We start from the raw sequence: 18,518 nt of genomic DNA on the forward strand, positions 1-18,518 counted from the left end.
AGTCCCATCTTCGTTGTCAACGGCCAATTCTAGGGCATCAGAGCCCTCTGGTGGAGCTTTGGATGCCAGCCCGAGAAACTCTCCTGCACTGCCCATCTGCATAATCCAAAATTGTGTGTCGTATTTGAGATGCTTTTTTCGGGCAGGAGTTTTCAGTACATCAGGTGCTTTTTTCCTACCTCATGGGGCTTCTATACAGTAGATTCTCAAGACTTATATGTGGCATAGCCTTCGTGGGCTTATGCTTAGAAACTTTATTTATGAGTTATGGACTGGGGCATGATTGTGGTTAGTCCAAAGCTGAAAAATAAATTGTTATAGAACTTGAAAATTAGATAATGAGAAACACATGATAAGACAAATAAAATTAATGCTGAATAAAAGGTTTTACTTATTGGTATTTGTAATATATATATCTTTTAATAAGATTGATGTTTGATGTATATTTTTGGGGATATTTGTCGATTTAATTGAGCTATGCTGGATGTTTAAAAAGAGGTTCTATAATTTATATTTTCACTCTAATATCGTTTAAATGTGTGGAGATTCTTACCAAGTTGTAATGCTTACACTACATTTTTTTTTTCTTTTTTAAAATTGCAAGATGCTTAGTACTTGATTACAGTTGGGGTCATGGATGAAAGAATGAATAGATAGAGTATCATTTATACTAGTTGGATGATTGAATACTATAATTGTATAAATTTTGTTACTTTTGATAAATTAGAATTATTATTATTTATGAATATTGAGATTATAATAAATTACCAGACTTTATATATTCTCTGGTTTTATTTTAGAGAGTGCGCGGCCGTATCAATTGGCCGATCCAAATAATGGACCCAGGGTATGGCACATAATTAAAAGGTAAGCCATCAATACAAGAGGGGCACACCAAAACATAAAGGAACGTGCGTACATTTGTAATTGTCACTACAAAATAATTGATATCTCCCGGCGCTATATTTGGTCTATGCCGACGCTTTTAAGCGTCGGCGAGTTTCTCACCCACGCTACCCAAAGCGTGGCTCCCACGTCGGGCAGGTGGGAGTGGAGCCGGTTTAGGCCGACGCGTGAAGAAAGCGTCGGCGGTCTATGCCGACGCTTTAAAGCGTCGGCGAATGTGGCCTATGCCGACGCTTTTAAGCGTCGTTAACTATTTTCCCTTAGCCGACGCTTTTAAGCGTCGGAAAACTTCGATTATCATAATACCCTGTACACATTAAATTCTAACAAAACAAATACACTAAATCCCATATATAACAAAATACACGTCACAAACAAGAACTTTGATTACATTCATATTATCATATTTGAATACATTGTACTTCAAAAACATTCTAAAAACATACAAGTCAAATTCCTACGTACACAATCTACAATATGTATCAAGGGTCGGCATCATCATCTCTCCAATATTGTCATTAAGCTTGGGGCGAGCCCAGTCAACCAAGCTCTGCTCCTTGCTCGGGCGAGTCTTGTCCACAGACCGGAGTCTTCTTAAGCTCTGCTCTGCTCCGCTCCTTGCTCGGGCGAGTATTGTCATTAAACATTAACCTACTCCAAAAGTCACAAAAAATTGCAAACTACTCAAACAGGAGCTGCAGCATTAAAGACAAACCTATCATCGTCTGACTCATCCATATCCTCATCTGAGTCTGCGGAGGTAATGGTTACATCTGGTTTCAGCTGGGCAGACTGAAGCAATGGAGGCATTACAAAATTCATGTATGGAAGAAAATCCTGTCCTAAGCACTTGCATAGTCTGGCCCATGCCTACAAGACAAAACAAGGAATTAAATGATGTGACATTGTGACATATGGGCTACCATATACTATTTCAAGCTAAACAATCTCAAACATACCTGTAACATGTAACTTGTTATTGGGTCGTCTGTCTCCAGCTGAGATCCTTGCAATGTCATCAGCACTTCCATTACCTAGCATGACATAATCAATTAAATGAGTGAGATTACAACAACTAATATATCATAAGATCATCAGCTGAACTCACAGAATCAACTATTGAAGATATGGATACAGCTTTAGAAAAAGAAAAGGCATGAAAATAAAAGGCAACAATGACCATCAAATCCATGACTTAAACTACAAAAAACAAGAACATGCGTTACAGCAGTATACGACTCAACATCAAAACTCAAAGCATTACAACTCACAAAATTCTTAGCCACTAACATGCTGTCCCAAAAAAAGATGCGCATAAGTTTTTTGAGAGACTGGGTTCAAGTCTAAAGGATCTATAGGAGACAATATTGTATAAAGAATTTGAAGTATAAACTAATAACAAATGAGCTTCAGTCCATAAAAGTATCGGTCATTAGTAGCATAAGAAGATCGGTACACTGCCAGAGTTCTCAATGTCTAAAAAGAAGTGATCACAAATCTAAATCCAACAATGTTGAAACTGAAATACAATTTGAAGTAGATTAGGTGATGTCCTTACAGCAACAACAGCAAGTTGCTTTGAGTTGAAATCAGCCTCCTGTAACCTGTCAATGATGCAGTTAGAAATGCCATCAGGAGAGAAGAATCAAATGGCAAAGTACGGTAAAAGCAATATTTTAATATAGAAAAAGAACACTGCAAAGTGTCATCTTGAGAAAAATGATTCCCTATACAAAATGGATAAGAATGCAAAACTGCAAACCCCTATATATGGAGAAATGATGTATCGGTCAAGAGATCTTTTTCATAAAGCTGCATGCAAATTAAATTGCTACGTTTGTAGACCTGCAATTAATAGAAAAGAAAAGGGCTGGTTCTTAGTACAATTAAATCAGAGAACAAATTGATCATGAATATACATATGATCAAACATGGGTTTTGGCACATTACACACAACATACATCAGATTATACAAACAAAAGCAAACTAATTGATACTGTTCAAGCAGTCACCCAATAAAGAGAAAAAATCATAGTGGCGTCAAAAAGTTTAAGGATCATAAATTTCATATTTGGAACATTGAAAAAAGAAGAAGAAGAGCTGGCTCTCAAGCACACAGAGACAGGACATGTTCTAGTATAAGTTTAAGGTGAGGACTGCATCTTACTTTAAACCAGCTCTTTAATAATATGTAGGTTTCTGACCCTTTTTATGAATCTCCTGTTGGGTGTCCTTTGATTTGCTTGTAGATTTGTGAAAGAATGGAAGAAATATCTGGAAGAGGAGGCCAGAATTATGAAGGATGTGCCTGGGTGGAAGGTTGGCGAGAGTGTCTACCACTCCGGCAACTGGTGAGCTCCGACCAGATGTGTGGTGAGAGGGTGCGGTACATACTCTCGGTTTCAGCTGGATCATCTGAATTTGGCTGGAAACTCAGACTTTATCCATCATGTCTGCAACTGAAATTTCTCGTCCGTGCATTGTAAACCCTTCTACTGATTCATCTTGCTTGGACAGATGGAAGGGTTCGTTCAGTTAATAATACCATAACTCGCAATAACTTTTAATTTTGTGTTCTTGTCTGCATCGGCGGCGATGATTGCTGGAGTCTTGACTTGTTTGTGAGAAATGCCTGGGGATTGCTAGAGAAGGAAGGCAGGTACCTACCTAGATGCACATCTGGATGAAGCTGAATACGCTTGGTTTGCATGCTTGAATGCTGATTGGCTTTTGGTCATAATTACCACAATCGATCAGATTAGAGATATGGATGGAAATTTGTCTCGGTGACGGCCGGCATTTTCCCGGGGGCAGGGGAGCCATCGCAGAGGAGGGGGCAGGGGGCGGCGGCGGGGGCGGCGGCGGGGGTTGGGGCGGCGGCTGGAGAGGCAGCGGTGGGGGCGGGGGTGAGGAGGAAGTCGTCCTCGTCGTGTGAGGAGACGATGGACTGGACGAAGGTGATACCGAAGAAGGAGATGAGGTAGATGAGAGAGGCGACGAGGCCGACGATGGCGAGGAGCTCGGTGAAGCCGACGACGTGGAGCGGCATCGACGATCGGATCTTCTCGCGCCACCGCCGCATCAGGAAGACGAGCGAGGCCGCGAAGAGGGCGGAGAAGAGGAGATTCGTGTGCCGGATAGGGAGCGGGAGGGCATCCGACGCCTGGATCCGGCCGCGAACGTAGGAAGTATCCTCCGGGTTGGCGGCCGCTGCGCTCTGGGGGAATCTCCGGCGGACGTCCATTGGGGAGGCGGCGATGGGAGCCAGAAAGGCGGAATGGACGAGGAATGGGGAGGGGGTTCCGTTTTCTCTTCGATCTCTGGAATGGGTTGAGGGTGGAGGGCGGTGGCCGGGAAAACGGAAAGAGAGAGACGATTTGTTGGGATTTAGGAATGGGAAATGTTGCCTTCCGACGACGCTTGTTAGCGTCGTCTTAGGCAGGGGACTACACCGACGCTTATTAGCGTCGTCTTTTGCCGACGCTTTTTACAAGCGTCGGCAAAGTTTGACGCTGGACCAAAAATTGCCGACGCTTCTGAAAAGCGTCGGCAAAAAAGCGTCGGTAAAACTTATTTTTTCTGTAGTGTGTAGTCCACCGAGGTTTGCAACGTCAACTGTTTTTTATGAAATTTAGTACTTGCTCCCTACTAACTCTTAGAAACAATAACGGGATCTGTAATTTGATCCATGCCAAGGCTAAAAGAATGAAAAATACTAAACTAACATGAGGACGGATTAATAGTCCAGAAATATCAGTAACTCCAAAAAAGCTTCAGTCACCGAACCCTAGCAAGCAACGGATCTTGTACAACAATCTTGACTTCTTTAGAGATGTTCATACGAGGTACTATGAGTTTGGCACGGAGGCCCACCGGCTCGAAGAGTGGGAGCCAATGCAAACGGGAGAGCGGGTCTGGGAGCTGTTGGGCCGGGCCGACTCGGTTGTGAGGGCTGAGGATGGCCCGCCAGTACAGGGCATAGGGTGGGACCGACCGGATCCTTACATGGAGGTTGAGCCTTCAGTACCGGGAGGGGACACAGCCCTATCCACTGTTGTGCAGCGTGTCCGGGCAGCAGTCATGAGCGCTGCACCCCCTATACACGGGGGGAGGAGGAGCGGGGTAGTCGGGGGCCTGAGCCAGTGGCCGGCCCCACGACCCTAGGTGAGGAGGGGTCGGAGGCTGACTATGTGGACTGTGATCCATGATGATCCTGGCTTGGAATTGTAGGGAGGCGGCCAAGCCGTCCTTCATGTCTTCCTTTAAGAGATTAGTACAGCTCCATTGCCCGGAGATCTGTTTCCTATGCGAAACTCGATTATCTGGTGAGGGGCTTAGTCGTGTCAGGCGTCGCTTGGATAGGGAGTGGGCTACCTATGCAGTTGACTCCCGGGGGTTATCAGGAGGCATTTTGGTCTTGTGGAGGCGAGGGGTGGCGACGATAGATGTTTTCCACAATTGCTCCCAGCAGGTAGTTATGGTAGTATCGAAACCAGGAGTTTCTTCGTGGGTACTCTGTGGTGTGTATGCGAGTACGGATCACAGGGCTCGGAGAGTCCTCTGGCAGGAGATCACTAACCTCATCACCCAGGGCATCCCGACGGTTGTGGTCGGTGACTTTAATTGCATTTAGGGTGAGAACGAGAAGCGGGGTGGTGCTGCCTACACTGACAGATTGGACAGGAGGGAGTTTCGGGACTTTGTCTTGCAGAATGGCCTGGTAGACCTTGGTTTTTCAGGATCTAAGTTTACTTGGTGCAATAATCAGTCAGGCAGTGCCAGGGTCTGGGAGCGCCTAGATAGGGCCTTTGCATCCCCAGAGTGGATTCTTCGTTTTCCTACCTGTCAGGTCAGTCACCTTCCTCGGATTGCCTCTGACCATTGCCCCTTGCTTCTATCCACATCGTCGGTTCGCGCCCATCATAGCCCCTTCCGTTTTGAGAAGGTTTGGCTATCATACCCCCAGTCGTGGGATGTAGTCCGCGATGCGCGGCGCACCCCAGTACGTGGCGACGCCATGCAGGCGGTCTCGCGCCGGTTGGAATTGACTAAAAGGCGTTTACGCCGATGGAATCGTGAGGTCGTGGGTAACATCTTCCGGCGTTTGGAAGGGGTTGAGTCTTCGATTGCTGAGTTACAGAGGAAGGAAGACCTAGGAGGGGCGCTCATGGAGGACGATATGTCTGACCTTCGGGGGTTGCTAGCGACTCATCACTCGTTGCTACGGCAGCACGAGATCTTCCGGCGACAGAAATCCCGTGTGCAATGGGTGAGAGAGGGTGATCGCAACACTAGGTTCTTCCATCGGTCGACGATGATTCGGCGGCAGCGGAGTTTGATTCACTCCCTGCGAGATGAGACGGGCCATCGGGTAGAGGGCGAGCAGACGGTTCGGCAGACCCTCTTTGACTTTTTTCGAGCCAGATGGACGGAGGACAACGAGGCTAGTTACGGTGACCGCCCTCTGAGGGTGGACAGGAGTATTGGCGATGCTGAGAGGGCTTCTTTGATTCGACCGGTATTAGCACGAGAGGTACAGGAGGCAGTTTGGGCGCTGGCTGCTGACAAGGCTCCGGGGCCTGATGGTTTTCCTCCTTTTTTCTTTCGGAAGTACTGGGGCATTATCCACCGAGGTGTGGTGGAGGCTATCCAGTATTTTTTCGTTCAGGCTACGATGCCCGAGGACTGGAAGGCCACATTCATCACGCTTATACCAAAGCGCCAGGATGCGGTTGAGCCCAGTCACTTCAGGCCTATTAGCTTGTGCACAACCTTGTATAAGGTTGTGGCAAAAATTATGGTGGGCAGAATGAAGCCCCTTTTACCTGGTATTATCAGCCATGAGCAGGGGGCTTTTGTCGCTGGTAGGAACATTTCACATAATATTTTATTGGCTCAGGAAATGATGTGGGATCTCCAAAGAGCACCGAAAAGGCGCAGCTTGATGGCCATCAAGCTGGATATGGAGAGGGCTTACGACAGAATCAAGTGGAGCTTTCTCAAGCGAGCACTGGTGGCATACGGTTTCCACAGGCGATGGATTGGATAGATCATGGGGTGCATCCGGGGACCAAAGTTTTCTATCTTGATCAACGGCACACCCACACTATTCTTCGAGTCCACCTTGGGATTGCGGCAGGGATGTCCTTTATCCCCATATTTGTTTATTATTTGTGCTGATATCTTATCACGAACCCTACAGAGAGTTTGCGCCGACCGGGAGCTGGAGGCGTATATTCCAGCACCGGGGGCCCGACCTCTCTCACATTTATTTTTCGCTGATGATTGCCTTCTTTTGACCAGGGCACGAGTGACGGAGGCACGGGTTCTTCGCAGGGTGGTGATGGAGTACTGCATGGAGTCTGGCCAGAGAGTGAATTTCACGAAGTCAGCTATCACGTTCAGTCCCAGCACGGATATCAGAGTCCGACAGGAGATCCTAGGGATATTGCAGATACCAGAGCAGGAGGGGACGCTGACCTACCTGGGAGTTCCCATCAGTGGTAGGCGGCCACGAGTAGCAGAGTGCTCGAGCCTAGTACAGCGAGTCCAGAGCAGGCTTGAGGGATGGACAGCATCCTCCCTATCCATGATGGGGAGACTGACTTTGATTAGATCAGTATTGGGCTCCATACCACTGTACCTCATGGCTCACACTGTGATACCAAAGATGACTCTGTTGAGGATCGAGCGTCTTCTGCGGAGTTTCTTGTGGGGATCACATGGTGGGGGCCATGGCGTGCATCTGGTGGCTTGGGAGCAGGTTTGCCGTCCTACCAGTGAGGGTGGCCTAGGGGTGCAGTCGTTGATGGGGAGGCGCGAGGCGCTCATTGCCCGGCATGCGGTTCGATTCTTGCTTGAGCCACACAGCCTATGGAGTCAGCTGATGGCAGCTAGATATGGCTGTGGGGGCCTAGAGGGAGTAGGGCGAGGTCGCCGAGTCTCTTTCATGTGGCGCGAGATTGGGAGGTATCTGCGGACTGCATCAGCTAACACCAGATGGCTGATAGGTGATGGCAGGAGCATTGATGTGACCAGTGAGCCGTGGGTGGACACCCTCCCATTAGGGAGGTGGCCAACCATGGTTAGCATAGAGGCAGCAGAGGGACTACGGGTTTGCGACCTTCTGGCGGCAGGAGGAGCGGAGTGGGATGATGCTAGACTTCGACAGCTATTTGGAGTACATCTAGCAGCGAGGATTCGGTCCATCCCGTTACCAGGATGTGCAGGATCGGATGTCAGGGTATGGGGCACCTCGAGCCGGGCCAGGGTCAGGTTGGGAGACCTCACCCGTGTCATTCAGCCAGAGCAGGATAGGGGGCCGGATGGTGATTGGATCTGGAGGTACGGCCTCCACCCCCGGGTAGCTCTCTTTTTATGGAAAGTTTTCTGGGACCGCCTGCCGACGAGAGCAGCACTGAGCAGGCGTGGATGGGGGATCCCCGCGGAGTGTGGGACATGCGGGGGCCGTGGAGTCAGTGGACCATGTGCTCTTCCAGTGCATATGGGCGAGGCTTACATGGCAGTGGGCCGGGGTCCCGCAGGAGGCTCGGAGTGAGCGACTACAGTTTCTTCACACGATGCGGCAGTGGCTAGCCAGCACGAGGACGAGTCAGGAGGCCATTAGAGCGAGTTGCACAGCGTATCAGATTTGGCTGGCAAGGAACGCTCGGACCCTCGGTGACCGCAGGGTGTCACCACGATTTACTGCGGAGCATGCTCGTGTACAGGCTTCAGAGATCATGCCCACCCACTCTTCAGATAGGCCTTTGACAGCTCAGGGCACCTGGGGCCCCCCTTCTGCTTCGGCAGCTCATCAGATGGTGTTTTTCACTTGGGAGCCCCCACCCCCAAGCTTCCTCAAGGTTAATTTTGATGGGTCGGTGTTGGATGGTGGCACGCGGGGCGGTGCAGGCTTTGTTATACGAGACCCGCACTCCAGGGTAGTGGCAGCAGGTGGCTGCCAGTTGTTTGACATATCAGTTCCGGAGGCAGAGCTTCGAGCTGCCTGGGCGGGTGTGCGCCATGCGTGGATGATCCTGCAGGCTAGCTCGATCGTGTTGGAGGGTGACTCGGCTACGGTCATCAGATGGATCCAGAGGGGGGAGACGGCTGATGGTACAGATCACCCCTTGATCCGTGATATCCGGATGATGATGGGAGATGGGAGGGCTTTTTTGGTTAAGCATGTATTTAGGGAAGCTAATGGGGCAGCCGACTGGGTGGCAACTTATGCGGCCCACCACTCAGGGTACGCTCTGTGGGGAGGAGAGGGGGAGCTTCCGCAGGCTCTCCGTGAGTTGTTGTATTTTGACTTTCTTGGATGTATTCGTACACGTATTGTATGAAATATCCGTTTTCAGAAAAAAAAAAAAAAAAAAAAAAAAAAAGAAGAAGAAGAAGAAAGAAAGAAGAAGAAAAAGAAGAAAGCTTTAGTTGGTGCTGTGCGACTGCACCCAGATGCACCGTCAAGCAAGTCGTGCCGTCCAGCCGTCGCATTCCGTTACGTGTTACCCGGGAAAACTTGCATGCTCGGGTCCAATAATCCAATTCATAGACTTGACGGTGTAGCCATCTGGTGACCAGACTTGGTAATTAAATTGATGCCGGCCTGAACACTTCTGGACCAAGTCTTAGATATCCCTGAGCTGAGGTAATTGCCCAAGTCTTGGTCGTAGCACTTTTGGACCAAGTCTTCTGCTCTAAGCCACCCAAATGAGGTTAAAGTTGTTATCCGTGGAAGGGCCACCTACAGGCATCCTCTTTATTTTCCTGGTAATTAAGAAGTCCTTAGTCCTACTCATCCATCGGTACGTCTTGTGACTCTTCTGTTCTTTCCTGTGCCCTAATTAGGTGGCTAAGCCAGTTAAGTGGACTGGGCCAATCCAGGGTCTCACACATCGGTCTTTGTGACTCTCCTGAACATAAAATTTTGTTAACAAATTGATCTTGGAAAAAAAGAATTAGTCATCTCTTTTTACAATTGCTAGCTTGCTCTAGCAATTTTGGAAAAATTCATGACTAAGGTCATGCCGTCCATTTGGCTTGCAAATTAGTCACCTGCTGATGTTTATAAAAATCTACATGAAAATATTTTATTATTTTACTTTTGAGTACTGAAGGAAAGATTCACTAAAAATAAATTTTACAATTTGAAGTCTTGAACGTGATGCGGAGGCATTGACAAATTGTTCAGTCTACTTTTTTTAAAAAAAAAATTGTACATATGGTCGCAAGACCGGCACCTTCCAAGTTGTGGCATGGAAAAATTGTATCGTCACAAGACTGGGTCCCTCCAAGTTGCAAATAGACTAGACGTGCAACGAAAACTATCGACACTAAGCACACGTGTCCCCTTCAAGTGACTAATTCCCAACTAACAATTTCTTGACGAAGCTACAGCTCCCTTGTCTTTCTACCACTCAAGAAATCCAGCTTGGCGAGCCTCCTACCCTTCCCAAGCAAATGGCTCTCTGCAAGTCTGGTTCTCTCCGCATCTTAGTTCTCCTCCTCTTTCAGTTGTTATCCATCGTGATCCCCCTTGCAAGCCCACTCTCCTTCAACCTTACTGGCAATAAACTGAACTGGCCGAACATAAACTTCACTGGCAACGCCTCCTTCGTCAACGACGTCGTCCAACTCACCCAGAACCAGCGGGACTCTCCCCTTAACCATAGCGTTGGAAGCGCCACATATTCCGAACGGGTGCCTCTCTGGGACAAAGATTCAGGAGCGCTTGCCAACTTCACAACAAATTTCATATTCGCTATCAACAGCTTCGGAGAATATCTAAGTGGTGACGGGCTTGCCTTCTTCCTCTCACCCTTCCCTTTTGAGGCTCCACCGAACTCATCCGGTGCGGGTCTTGGACTATTTACAAATTCTGGCAACATTACGTTGGAGAATAATGTGGTGGCTGTCGAATTTGATAGCTTTTGGAACCCTCAGTTCAACGATACGAGCGCCAACCATGTGGGCATCGACATTCGGTCGATCAATTCCACAACACAGGTGGACTTGAATGTTAGCATCAGAGAGGATGTGAAATTCATTGCATCCGTTAGTTACGATGCTGTGACTCATAATTTGAGCGTCTTCCTCAGTTATGTTTCAGATCCTCGGAGGCATTGGAGCCTGTTTCATCTTGTGAACTTGAGCGAATACCTGCCTGAGAACGTAGCCATTGGTTTCTCAGCTTCCACCGGGGACCTTTACGAGTCGCATAGGATCTGTTCCTGGGCTTTCAATTCCTCCAATTTTAGTTCTTCCGAAGCCAAGAAAAAGAGTAAGATGAGCCTAGTGGTGGGGCTTGCTGTCTGTATCGGGATCTTGCTATGTGGGTTGGGTTTGTTGTGGTCCGCAGTATCGCGAAAGAGGGCCCGGGGAGGGATGGAAGCACAAGAAGAAGAAGAAGAAGAGAGAGCTCTTGAATTGTCCCTTAATAATGCATTCGAGAGAGGCGGCGGCCCTAGGAAATTTTCTTATAGTGCACTCGCGATTGCAACCAGAAATTTTGTTGGGGAGGCAAAGCTTGGGGAAGGAGGTTTCGGGGAGGTTTACATGGGCGTCTTGGATGATACGAAGCAAGAAGTGGCGATCAAGAGGATTTCTAGAGATTCTAAGCAAGGGAAGAAGGAGTATGTTGGGGGAATAAGGTTTTTCCCCAAATGACACGAATGCCCCAAAGAAGCCGCACAATCGTCGACCCTGGAAGGCCGAAGTCGGCACCCGAACTCGGAACCTCCGACCTAAGAGAAACCCCAATGTCCGAGGCCTACTTTTGTCAGCCACCTACTACGGCTATACGTCTCCGAGGTCCGGCCAGAGACCGTACTATGACGCCCCTCCGGCATTTATTGCACATGACCGCTGTGATCCTCCGGCACACTCCACAATAAATGCGGATCTCCGGCTTACTCCACAATAAATGTGGATCTCTGGCTTACTCCACAATAAATGCGGATCTCCGGCTTACTCCACAATAAATGCGGATCTCCGGCTTACTCCACAATAAATGTGGATCCCCGGCTCACTCAACAATTAATGCACGTGACTCCTGTCATCTACGGACTCCCAGCTCTCCATGGCAAATAAGCCCAGCAGAGTCTAGTCAACTGTGATAAGTCTCTGATCTCGGCCATACCTCCGACACTGATGCAATAAATTCGCCTGGTAGCGTGCTAGTTCGGGTTGTACAACGCCCTCATCGCCGACATCAGTGCAATTATTCGCCTGACCAAGCGCCGACCTGAACGACATGCCGAGCCGTACTACGGCTTCGCCCCGTTACATCGCAGGTAAACCGACCCCCGGTCTATAAAAGGGGGTTGGAAAATCGATACTGGGGACAGGCACTGTTTACCTCTACTCTACACGATTTGCCCCCTCCCTGACTTGAGCGTCGGAGGGCCGGCGCCGGAAGACCCGGCCACCGGCTCGTGTGCAGGCACCCAGACGGAGGACGCCGCCCACTGTCGGATCGTCGCCCAGCCGCGGGAACCAGCCGCTCCTTCTCGCCGATCGCCCCAGACGGAGGACGCCGCCCGTCGACGGACCACCGCCCCGCCGTGAGTAACCACCTCCCGCTCCCTCTCCTCGACCGAAGATTGCCCCCGGGTCCAATTTCCAGCAACAGTTGGCGCTAGAGGAAGGGCCCGAGTAGCAGTCATGAAGTTGAGAAGTAAGGGAGCCTCTAACGTCTCCCGGCGTCCCCCGCCAAGTCCTGGACACTCCGTCCAGAATTCCCCAACTCCAGCTGACCCAGGTCCTCAGGTCCAGCTGGAACAGTTCAATGCCCTGGTACAGCAAGTCCAGGCCCTGGCCGCCGCCGTGCAGGGCCTACGGCGCGTGGAAGCTTCATCGGCGCTTCCCCCGCAGGCCCAGGCCCCGCCGGAGTGTCTCCCCAACGGCCCGGTTCTCCCCAGTCAAAATCTGCATGGCTCCTCCAGAGCCAACAACGGAGAACGGGCTACTCCCCGTAGGGAGTTACCGAGAGAAGGTTTCGATCGGAGACCCCAACTTTCCGAGGCGGAGTCAGCCCCGGACCGCCAAGGGCCGGCGCAAACCACAACGACAATCCCACGGGTGGGGGAGCTCGACCGAAAAGTTGAGCATCTGGAGCGCCAGATTGCGGCACTCCACGGCAAGAAGGCAAGACAGGAAGGGGACTTTGAGTTCACTGCCAAGTCCCCCTTCTCCAGCCAGATCGAGGACGAGCCGGTTCCCGTGAGATTCAAAATGCCTCAGGTGGAGCCCTACAGCGGAATCACCGACCCCCTCGACCACTTGGAGAGTTATCGGGCCCTCATGGCCCTACAAGGGTCCTCGGAGGCCGTACTCTGCAAAGCCTTTCCAGCGACCCTCCGAGGGACCGCTCGGCTTTGGTTTTCTGGACTGAAGCCGAACACGGTGTCCTCCTTTGAGCAGCTCGGCAGGCAGTTCGCCACCAACTTTGCTGCCAGCCGGCGCCAGCGACGGACATCAGACTCCCTCCTGGACATCAAGCAGAAGGAGGGGGAGTCCCTCAAAGAGTACCTGGACCGCTTTACCGCCGCCACATGGGAGGTCCGCGAGCTAGACCAGTCGATAGCCATGTCGGCTCTGAAAACTGGGGTTCGCTCCTACCGATTCCTCTTCTCCATCGAGAAGAGCTTCCCGGCCGACTTCACCGAAATGCTGGCCCGAGCCCGGAAGTATGCCAAGGCCGAGGAGGCAGTCGCCTCCAGGCGGGGAGCAATCGAGCCCGCCTCTAAGAAGCAGAAGAAGCGCCGCGAGGAGCGCGGCCGACAAAGGAGCCGGTCTCCCCGCAGAGAGAAAAATCTCCCCAGACTGAGGAGTCCGCCCCGTCAGCAGGGGCGACCTCAGCAGAGGACACCTCCTCGTCCGAGGTCTCCACCACGGCCCCGGACGTACCAGGCGAGGTACGAGAACTATACACCCGTCAATGCTCCCCGGGCCGAGATCCTGATGGAAATTGAGGGTCGGGACTTCTTCCGACCCCCGCCTCCTATGCGAGACACGGGATTTCCCCGAAATACCAGGAAGTATTGCCGCTTCCACCGAGACCGTGGGCACGACACGGAGGACTGCTTCCAACTCCGGGACGAGATAGAAGCGCTCATCCGACGGGGAGTACTCAACCGGTTCGTGAGGAATCGACCTGAGGAAAGAAGGCCGGCGGAGAATGTCGCACCAACCGAAAATCCAGGCGACAACAGGCCCATCGCCGGCACCATCAACATGATCGGGCGGGCCTCGGCAGGAACGGCCGCCCAGGGAACACCCCCGAAGCGCCCACGTACTGATGAAGTCATCTCGTTCTCGGACGAGGACTTAGAAGGGGTCGAGACCCCTCACGATGACGCTGTGGTCATCTCCATGATTGTAAATAGGTTTGATGTAAAGCGTGTCCTAGTTGACAATGGAAGTTCAGCCAACATTTTGTACTACCATGCCTACCAAAAAATGGGGTTGACAGAAGGACATCTCCGGAGAATCAATGCCCCGCTAGTCGGGTTTACCGGAGATGCGGTCTCGGTTGAAGGTGAGGCTAGCTTCCTTGTCACAGTTGGCCTCGCCCCCCGGGAGAGCACTGTGAGGATGGACTTCTAGGTGGTCCGTCTGCCCTCGGTCTACAACGCCATCCTTGGGCGCCCAGGGTTAAACACCCTTCGAGCCGTGGTTTCAACTCGCCATTTACTCATGCGGTTCCCCCACCGGCCAAGGAGTAGGCGAGGTCCGCGGAGACCAACTGGTCGCCAAGCAATGCTACATGGCGGCCCACACAGTGAAACAACCAGCTGAGGCGCCAGACCGCCCGACGCGCCCTTCACTCCCCATAGAAACCCTCGATGCGAGGGACACCCCCTGGAAGAAGCAAGTAGAGCCCGGTGAGCTCCTTATTCAAATCCCACTACGAGAAAATTTTCCCGAGCTAACCGTGCAGGTCGGCTCCGGCCTCGGCGCCCATGAGAGGGATCGCCTCGTCAGCTTCCTGCGGGATAATGCCGACGTCTTCGCCTGGTCGCCCGCGGACGTGCCAGGAATTGACCCTGAGGTCATGGTCCACCGACTTCAGGTGAAACCAACCAGCAGGCCTGTAAAGCAGAAGAAAAGAGGCTCCGCCCCCGAGCGACAACGAGCTGCGGCCGAGGAGGTGGACAAACTCCTCGGAGCCGGCTTCATCCGGGAGGTCTCCTACCCGGACTGGCTCGCCAACATAGTCCTCGTAAAGAAGGCCAACGGAAAATGGCGTATGTGTGTGGACTACACCGACCTGAACAAGGCCTGCCCAAAAGACAGTTTCTCCCTCCCGAGCATCGACCAGCTCGTCGACTCCACCTCGGGACACCAACTGCTAACTTTTATGGACGCCTTTTCAGGATACAATCAAATCCGAATGGCGCCAGAAGACGAGGAGAAGACGGCCTTCATCACCGACAAGGGCACCTACTGCTATAAGGTGATGCCCTTTGGCCTGAAAAACGCTGGGGCCACCTATCAGAGGCTGGTCAGCCAGATTTTTAAAGACCAGATCGGCCGGAACATGGAAGTCTACGTGGACGACATGTTGGTGAAGAGCCGAGCGGCGGAACACCACATAGCCGATCTCGACGAGACGTTCGCCAAGCTCAGAAAATATCAAATGAAACTCAATCCGGCGAAGTGCGCGTTCGGGGTCACCTCGGGCAAGTTCCTGGGTTTCATAGTGACCCAGCGCGGAATTGAGGCCAACCCGGAGAAAATCCGGGCACTGCAAGAGATGTCGCCTCCAAAGACAGTTAAGGAGGTGCAGCGGCTCGCGGGGCGGGTAGCCGCCCTGGGAAGGTTCGTCTCTCGGTCAGCCGAGCGTTGCCTCCCCTTCTTCAAGAGCCTCAAACGGCCGAAAGACTTCCGGCGGACAGAAGAATGCCAGCAGGCCTTTGAAGATCTTCGGAGCCTTCTGGCTTCTCCCCCGCTGCTCACCAAGCCCCGGAAAGGCGAGGTCCTTTACTTATATCTGGCCGTCTCCCCAGCCGCAGTGAGTTCAGTTCTCGTCCGGGAAGAGGACAAGCTCCAAAAGCCGGTCTATTACACCAGCCGGGTTCTCAGGGATGCCGAGACCCGATATTCTAAACTTGAGAAGACCATCTTCGCTCTCATCATCTCGGCTCGGAGACTCAGGCCTTACTTCCAAGCCCACACGATAGCTATATTGACCGACCAGCCCATGAAGCAAATATTGCAGAGGTCGGATCGTGCGGGGAGGATCGCCAAATGGGCGGTCGAGCTCGGAGAATTCGACCTCGAATATCAGCCCAGGCCGGCTATCAAAGCTCAGATACTCGCCGACTTCATCGTGGAGTGCACCCTTCCGGACGACCCCGACCTGCCATCTGGACCCGCGGAGGAGGCCCCGAGGCAGCCATGGGTCCTGCACTCGGACGGGTCTTCGACCTCGGGGGGTAGCGGGGCCGGACTTATCCTCACTAGTCCAGACGGAGTGGTGGCTGAGCAAGCCCTGCGCCTCGAGTTCCCGGCCTCGAACAATGAGGCCGAGTATGAGGCCCTCATCGCCGGGCTCAAACTGGCGAAAGAACTAAACGTGGGAGACTTGACGGCATTCAGCGACTCCCAGCTGGTGGTGAACCAGGTCCAAGGAGATTTTGAAGCTAAAGAGCCATCCATGCAAAAGTATCTCCAAAAGGTGCGGGAACTCATATCTGCCCTGAATTCTTTCAACATTCAGTACATTCCCAGAACGGAAAACCTCAGGGCAGACCAGCTATCCAAGCTGGCAAGCTCCCGCATGAGCGAGCTTCCTAAGGGAACCGCGCTCGAGTATCTTCAGACCCCCAGCACGGAGGAACCCGAGCCTACCATGTGCATCGGCTCCGAGCCAAGCTGGATCGACGGGCTCGTCTGCTACCTTCAGGACGGAACCCTACCTCATGACGAGATGAAGGCTCGCCGAATCAAGCGCCAGGCCCCCCGGTATGTCCTATACGAGAACAGGCTCTATCGACGATCATTTACTTCCCCCCTTCTCAGATGCCTCCGCCCCTCCGAGGCGGACTATGCTCTCCGAGAGGTCCATGAAGGGATCTGCGGAAATCACCTGGGGGGTCGGGCCTTGGCCCATAAGATCCTGCGGCAGGGATATTACTGGCCCACACTCCAAAAAGACGCAACAGATTTCGTCCGCAAGTGCGATCGGTGCCAGCGAAACGCCAATATCCAGCGCCGACCTTCAGCTCTGCTGACCTCCATCATCGCCCCCTGGCCGTTTGCCCAATGGGGGATCGACATCCTGGGGCCCTTTCCCCTCGCCACCGGACAGAGAAAGTTCCTGGTCGTCTCCATCGACTATTTCACCAAATGGGTCGAGGCCGAACCTGTCGCCTGGATCACCGAGCAAAAGATGCGGAATTTCGTGTGGAAGTCTATAATCTGCCGATTCGGACTACCCCGTATCCTTATATCTGATAATGGTCGACAATTTGACAATATTCATTTCAGGGAGTTTTGCTCTGAACTCGGCATTGATCATCGCTTCACCTCGGTTGCCCATCCCCAGACAAACGGGGAAACCGAGGTAACTAACCGAACTATTTTGCAGGGACTTAAAGCTAGGCTTGATCGGTCCAAAGGACAGTGGGTCGAGGACTTGTACAATGTCCTTTGGGCGTACCGGACCACGTTCCGACTACCCACGGGAGAGACCCCCTTCAACCTAGCATACGGCACTGAGGCAGTCATCCCGCTGGAGATCGGCCTGCCTTCTCCCAGAATGGAGCATTACGACCCCGACACCAATTCTTCCCAGCTAAGGAGCAACTTGGACCTTCTCGAAGAAACGAGAGAGGTCGCCCGGGTTCGCATGGCGAGATACCAACAGCGAACGGCCCAATACTACAACTCCAGAGTCAAGCCCAAGCTCTTCAAAGTAGGGGACCTCGTCCTCAGGAGAGTCGAGGCTTCTCAACCGACCGAGCAAGGAAAGCTCGTCCCAAATTGGGAAGGGCTGTATCAAATCGCCCGGGTACAACGACCAGGGGCGTACAAATTGAAGTCCCTGGAGGGGACTCTGATCCCACGAAGCTGGAACTCCGAGAATCTACGGATGTATTACCAATGAAACCCTAAGGGGTTCAAAACTGTTGCTGGAAATTGGACCCGGGGGCAATCTTCGGTCGAGGAGAGGGAGCGGGAGGTGGTTACTCACGGCGGGGCGGTGGTCCGTCGACGGGGCGGCGTCCTCCGTCTGGGGCGATCGGCGAGAAGGAGCGGCTGGTTCCCGCGGCTGGGCGACGATCCGACAGTGGGCGGCGTCCTCCGTCTGGGTGCCTGCACACGAGCCGGTGGCCGGGTCTTCCGGCGCCGGCCCTCCGACGCTCAAGTCAGGGAGGGGGCAAATCGTGTAGAGTAGAGGTAAACAGTGCCTGTCCCCAGTATCGATTTTCCAACCCCCTTTTATAGACCGGGGGTCGGTTTACCTGCGATGTAACGGGGCGAAGCCGTAGTACGGCTCGGCATGTCGTTCAGGTCGGCGCTTGGTCAGGCGAATAATTGCACTGATGTCGGCAATGAGGGCGTTGTACAACCCGAACTAGCACGCTACCAGGCGAATTTAT

The 18,518-nt window shown here is 52.0% G+C and overlaps 1 protein-coding gene across 1 annotated transcript; it reads right to left on the reverse strand.

Moving 5' to 3' along the window:
• Positions 1–1,309: 1,309 nt before the first annotated feature.
• On the reverse strand, positions 1,310–3,644 carry LOC120112732 (ran-binding protein 6-like). Its single transcript, XM_039132465.1, has 4 exons — positions 3,574–3,644; positions 2,465–2,510; positions 1,866–1,940; positions 1,310–1,776 (listed from the first exon to the last, which is right to left on the reverse strand). The coding sequence occupies exons 1-4, from the start codon at positions 3,642–3,644 to the stop codon at positions 1,591–1,593; spliced, it is 378 nt and encodes a 125-aa protein (XP_038988393.1). The 3' UTR covers positions 1,310–1,590.
• Between the last annotated feature and the right edge of the window lie 14,874 nt (positions 3,645–18,518).

Source organism: Phoenix dactylifera, chromosome 1 (assembly GCF_009389715.1).
Source record: "Phoenix dactylifera cultivar Barhee BC4 chromosome 1, palm_55x_up_171113_PBpolish2nd_filt_p, whole genome shotgun sequence".
NCBI lineage: Eukaryota > Viridiplantae > Streptophyta > Magnoliopsida > Arecales > Arecaceae > Phoenix > Phoenix dactylifera.